Raw genomic sequence first — 6,058 nt, forward strand, 5'->3', positions numbered from 1 at the left:
CAGACCACCGCCCTCCCCTCCCCCGAGCCTCGCCGACCTCCCCTCCCCCGAAAAAACCTCCCCTAGCCCCAATCTCCCTTGACCTCGAAAACCGCCGCCCAGCCCTCCCATCACCCTCGAAACCCTAATCGTTTTCCGGGGCTAGGGTTTTCCAGGGCTAGGGGAGGGTTTTCCGGGTCTAGGGGAGGTTTTCGGGGGAGGGGAGGTCGTGGCTCACGCGGCTAGCGGCGGCGAGGGGAGGGGGAGAGCCGGCGAGGGGCAGGGGATGGCCGACGAGGAGTTTGGTGGCTGAGAAAGATGAAATGTGTGGTGGTGTGGTGGTTGTGGTGGTGGTGGTGTGGTGGGGGGATTGATTCCCTTTGTTTTAAAAACAAACAACAAAACAAAAAAAGGGTATTTTAATTCCATTATTCTCCTTTCCCTTTGTTCATTTCATTCCGATTCCCTCGTGCGAACCAAACGGCCCCTAAATTCCAATGTCTTGACATGCCAAAATAAAAAATAAAAAGGTGAGTACTTTAGGAAAGAGAGTGTAATTTTTGCAAAGGATATCAATAATTTGGTATGTAAACTTAGCAACTGCAAAGAAAGTTGCTAAGTTTAGATACTCAACTTTGAGTCTCATTTGACAAAAAGTGTGGACCCTTATCAATATTATAATATGTTTTGTAATTTATTTTAGTTTAATTTTATTTTTTTCTCTAAAAAATAACTTATAATGTGATTTAGTGACCATAAATTGAAAGTGACATTATTATATTTTAGAAAGTCTCACCATTGGGAAATTAGACTTTACATGAGTTGTTAAATTGACAAGTGAGTTGGATATCACCATTGGAGGTAAAAAAAATTAAAACAACTCATTTTGTATTTTAATACTCAAAGTTGAGTCTCACAATTGTTGGAAATGGTCTAATACGGAGTATACAAGATGCATTTCCCGAGCAATTTCCCAAAATAGTGCTAGAATAAAAATAAATTCAATTTGTGCGTCGATTTGGAAACTAATACCTTATATACCGTCCGATCGGTGTTGGGTGTGATTTTTTTTTTTCACCTTAAAACCGCTAATGACAATAATGGTTATAGCTTTTAAAACCGCTACTGTTATTAGCGTTTTCAGAAAAAAAAAAAAAAAAAAAAAAAAAAAAGACCGCCTATTTCAATAAACAGGTCTTTTTTCTTCCTTACCTGATTTTCAAAAAAATAGTAAGGAGGCAAAGAGACCTGTCAATAAAAAAGGAGGTCTCTTTTCTGAAACCATATAGGAAAGAGAGCATCCACATTATTACTTTTAAGTTCAAAGAGACCTAATTTCATTAATAATGGGTCTCTTTGCATTTTTTTTTTAAAAAAAACAAAACCGCTAATGTTAGCGGTTTTAACATAAAATCGTCAACAACATTAGCGGTTTTAAGCCAAACCAAATACCAATCCTACATGGATGGTACTTTGGGAATTTGTTTTTAAATGGGTGTATAGTGAAAATTTGTTTTTAAACGAGAAAGAGGAGCGGTAGAGAGAGAGGGACCCAACGAATTCTGTTTGGAGGTGTGAAATTCCCAAGCTAAAGCTTGAAATTCTAAGTACTCCATAGGATTTTTCAATGGGTTGCATGGATATTCAAAGCCTACTTATGAGTAGAGGTGTCAAAACCGAACCGACCTAAAAAAAATTATCCGTTTCGAACTGTAACCGATCCGATTTAATCCGAGAAATTCAAGACCCAAACTCGATCTGTAACCGAACTGAACTCAACCCGAATCCGAACTTGACCCGATCTGAACTTAACCCGTCACCGATTTGATCCGACCTGAACTCAACCCGAATCCGATTTGACCCGACATGAACTCAAACCGAACCGATTTGACCCAACCCGAGCTCAACCCGATCCGAAATTGACCCGAAAAATAACCGATCTAATCCGATCTGTGTTTGACCCAAACTGATATTAACCTGATCCGATTTTAACTCGATTTGATTTTTACCCGATCCGAATTTAACCCGATCATAATTAATTATTTTTTTTTTATTCAAGTTCTTATACTATTTATTTACTAATTATTAATAAGTTAATTTTTTGACTACAAAGAAATAATCCAGAGTCTTAAGTTTACTTCATGTACATATCAATTATATTAATTTACTTTCTAAGCTTTAATAAATGCCACAAGATATAATAAACCTAAACATTAAGCTGGAGTTAATTGATTTGCTTGTAAAGCTCTAGTTAAATGCTGCCTAAAGCCTATTGTCATTTTTAACGAATTTCCTCTCATTCTGTTATATTTTATGAACTAATAATTCTTTTCTCTAACTACTACAACCAATTATATCATTATAAACTTCGTGCTTCGTAATTAATAATCATATTGACCCAATAATAAGGTAAAAACTAAACAATATCTCTAGTTTAAAAATAACCTTATTTGAATATGAATTTGGTCAACTCGACCAAAATCCAGCCAAACACAAAAAGGAATTGAACCGAAATTGACCGATCCGAACTTGACCGAACCGAAATCATCCGAACCGAAATCAACCCGACTCAAATTCATCCGACCCGAAGTTACCCGGCTAAACCCGTTTTAAACCCGATCCAAATATATCCGAACCGAAAGTGAATCGATCTAAAGTTGACCCGACCCGTATCCGACCCGGACTTGATAGACCATAACCCGAATTTGACCCGATCCGAAATTGACCCGATCCGAGTTAAAAGAATAATTTTGATCCGAACATATCCGACCCGAATAGACCCGACCCAAACTCCATCCGGTTATCCGAATTGACACCTCTACTTATGAGTACAAAGTCAACAAATTTGTGTGACTCTTCGTACCTTCGACAATAACACATTGCTCACATTATACACTCGTATAGTCGTACTTATTAAATTCAAAGCCTATACAAGTAAATGAACATCATTTAAGTAAAACCAAATACTCCGTATATAGTACGAACTACAAAGTAATCAAGCACTCAAATATTTATTCAAATTAAAAAAGGCAGGTAAGAATTAATGTTGTTCAAATTACGTGAATCTAGCTTCAAAGAAGTAAAATTGAGGAGTTGAACAGGCAGAAGTTTATTTAAGGACTTTGAACGCCAACCCTTTTACTTTAAAAGTTAATATAATACCGCCAATAGCATCATCATTTCATTTATCTAAAAAGCTATCCAATTCTCTGTCTCTCCTCCATCTTTGCTTGCCTAATTCCCTCTAGATTTTCTTCCCATTTTTACGTGAAAATGGAGTATTCGAAAAAAATGGGATCTGGAAAAGCAGGAGAATGGCCGGTGATAGGAATCGATCTCGGGACAACCTACTCTTGTGTAGCAGTTTGGAGGCATAATCGTGTAGAGATTATTACCAATGACCAAGGTAACCGAACCACCCCGTCCTGGGTTGCGTTTAACGACTCGGAGCGCTTCATTGGTGAAGCTGCACTCAACCAAGCTACCAGGAATCCCTCCAACACTATCTTTGGTTTGATTTCATTTCTACTCGTACAATTTAAAGTTCACTCGTACTTAGTTATTGCTTTTTAGTTGTTTTTGTTTCACTTGCCTTTTTTATGCTCTTATGATTATAATTTATAAAGACAGACTTAACAGTTTTATTTTTGTTAGATGATCTGAATGGTAGGTTTTTAAATTAGACCATGAAATTATATTAAATATATAGAGCTCGTCACATTATTATATTCTATTCTATATTTCTATTAATGAATCTATTAAAGGAAAATGATCACATCATTTAGAGATGTGATATTAATTACATTTTAATAAGCTATACTCCAATTCTTGTTTTATCATTAGAGTTGTAGTAAGTATATACGGAGTATATAGCTTTGGGATGGTAATTTGCTATACTAAATTACTAATATATTGTACAAAAATAAATTCAATTGCCTATTAATATGCTCTAGATATATAGAAGGGTACTTTAGCTACATTTAGACAACTCTGTAACACATAATTTAGTCCTAAAAACAACATAAATCAAATCTATGAAACAATTAATCAAAATTATCAGTCATTGCTTGATATCATCGATTTTGTGGGTGATTCATATACTAGGACTCAAGGAACTACCTTTACTTTTGTGGGTAACTTGGAACATTTTACATTTTTACTTGTTTTGTGGGTACCTTAAAACATCTTTCTCGTCAATTTTGTCACTTGTTTACAGCAAAATATTGTACTGATTCTGTGCTTGTTGTAGATTTTGTGCTTGTTGTAGAGTTGTAGTATACAGCCATGTTTTAGCTCTTGTAAATTAACTTCCCACTTTATGTGCTAATTGATCACAGAGGCGAAGAGGCTTATAGGTCGACGATTCAGTGATGAAACGGTACAAAAAGACATGAAGTTCTGGCCATTTAAGGTTATTGCAGACCCTGATTCATGTCAAGAAGATAAGCCTGTGTTTGAGGTCACTTACAATGGTGAACAGAAGAAATTTACTCCGGAGCAAATATCTTCGATGATCCTTATGAAGATGAAAGATATTGCTGAGGCTTTTCTTGGCAGCACTGTAAAAAATGCTGTTGTTACTGTACCTGCATACTTCAGTGATTCCCAACGTCAGGCAACCAAAGATGCTGGTACGATTGCTGGGCTTAATGTTGTTCGTATTATTAACGAGCCAACTGCTGCTGCCATGGCTTATGGTCTTGACACAGACAGTACAAGCAGCAATGCCAGAAAAAAGAACATTTTAGTTTTTGATCTCGGTGGTGGAACATTTGATGTCTCTTTGGTGTCCATTGAAAAAGGTGAATTCAATGTCAAAGCAGTAAGTGGAGACACTCACCTTGGTGGAGGTGACTTTGACAACAGACTAGTGAGTCATTTTGTGGACGAGTTTAAGAAGAAGCACAAGAAAGACATTAGTAAGAATGCCAGAGCTCTTGGGAAATTGAGGGTTGCTTCAGAAAGAGCTAAGAGGGTTCTTTCCTCAACTTTTCAAACCACAGTTGAAATTGATTCTCTTTTTGACAACATAGATTTTACATCAACAATAACTCGTGCACGTTTTGAGATGCTGAATATGGATTTGTTCAAGGATTGTGTGGACACCATCAAAGAGTGTTTGAAAGACGCGGGAATGGAAAAGCATGATGTTCATGATGTTGTCCTTGTTGGTGGCTCAACCCGAATTCCTAAGGTTCAACAGCTGCTGCAGGATTTCTTTGATGGAAAGCAACTCTCCAAAAGCATTAATCCTGACGAAGCTGTTGCCTACGGTGCTGCTGTACATGCTGCTGCCTTAAGTGGTGTGGGTAGTAGTACTAAAGATGTAATTCTTGTGGACATCACCCCATTATCTCTTGGTACAGATGTAAAAGGTGGCGATATGGCTGTTATAATTCCAAGGAATACTACCATCCCAGTGAAAAAGAATCGTAGATTTGTAACTGCAGATGATTATCAGACTTATGTCTTAGTCTCTGTATATGAAGGTGAGAGACCCTTAACACAGGACAACAATTTCCTTGGAGAATTTGAGCTTTCCGGTTTTCCCCCTGCTCCCAAAGGCGACACTAAGTTCGATGTCTGCTTTGAAATCGACGTGGATGGCATCTTGAACGTGTCAGCAGAAGAGCTGAGTACTGGAAAAAGAAATCAGATTACAATTATCAGTCACCATGGACGGCTCTCAGAGGAGGAGATACAGAGGATGGTAACCGAAGCTGAAATGTACAAAGCGCAAGATGAGAAGCACAGAAAAATGGTTCAAGCTAAGAATGCATTGGAGAACTACGCCAATGATATATGGAGCGCATTGCAAAATCATGGGAAAATCAAGATTGGTGCAAAGGAGAAGAGGAAGATGAAAGAAGCCATTGACCAAACATTGCAATGGCTGGAGTTAAATGCCGATAGTGCTGAGGTTACTGAGTTCGAGGAACAATTGGTGGAGCTACAAAGTATTTGCGGACATTTTGCTTCAAAGATGTCCCTTCATAACTAGTTTTTGTAATGCAAATTGCAGACTTATAATTTAGTGGCTGAACAAGGCAGCTCAGTATGCCAATTTCCTAGGCTAGAA

At 37.6% G+C, this 6,058-nt stretch overlaps 1 protein-coding gene across 1 annotated transcript; it reads left to right on the forward strand.

The window, feature by feature from the left end:
- Positions 1-3,267: 3,267 nt before the first annotated feature.
- Positions 3,268-5,980, forward strand: LOC145640513 (heat shock 70 kDa protein 18-like). The gene is made up of 2 exons (XM_081691782.1): positions 3,268-3,490; positions 4,317-5,980. The coding sequence occupies exons 1-2, from the start codon at positions 3,271-3,273 to the stop codon at positions 5,978-5,980; spliced, it is 1,884 nt and encodes a 627-aa protein (XP_081547908.1). The 5' UTR covers positions 3,268-3,270.
- Positions 5,981-6,058: the final 78 nt, after the last annotated feature.

Source organism: Chenopodium album, chromosome 7, assembly GCF_948465745.1.
Source record: "Chenopodium album chromosome 7, dcCheAlbu1.1, whole genome shotgun sequence".
Taxonomy (NCBI): Eukaryota; Viridiplantae; Streptophyta; class Magnoliopsida; order Caryophyllales; family Amaranthaceae; genus Chenopodium; species Chenopodium album.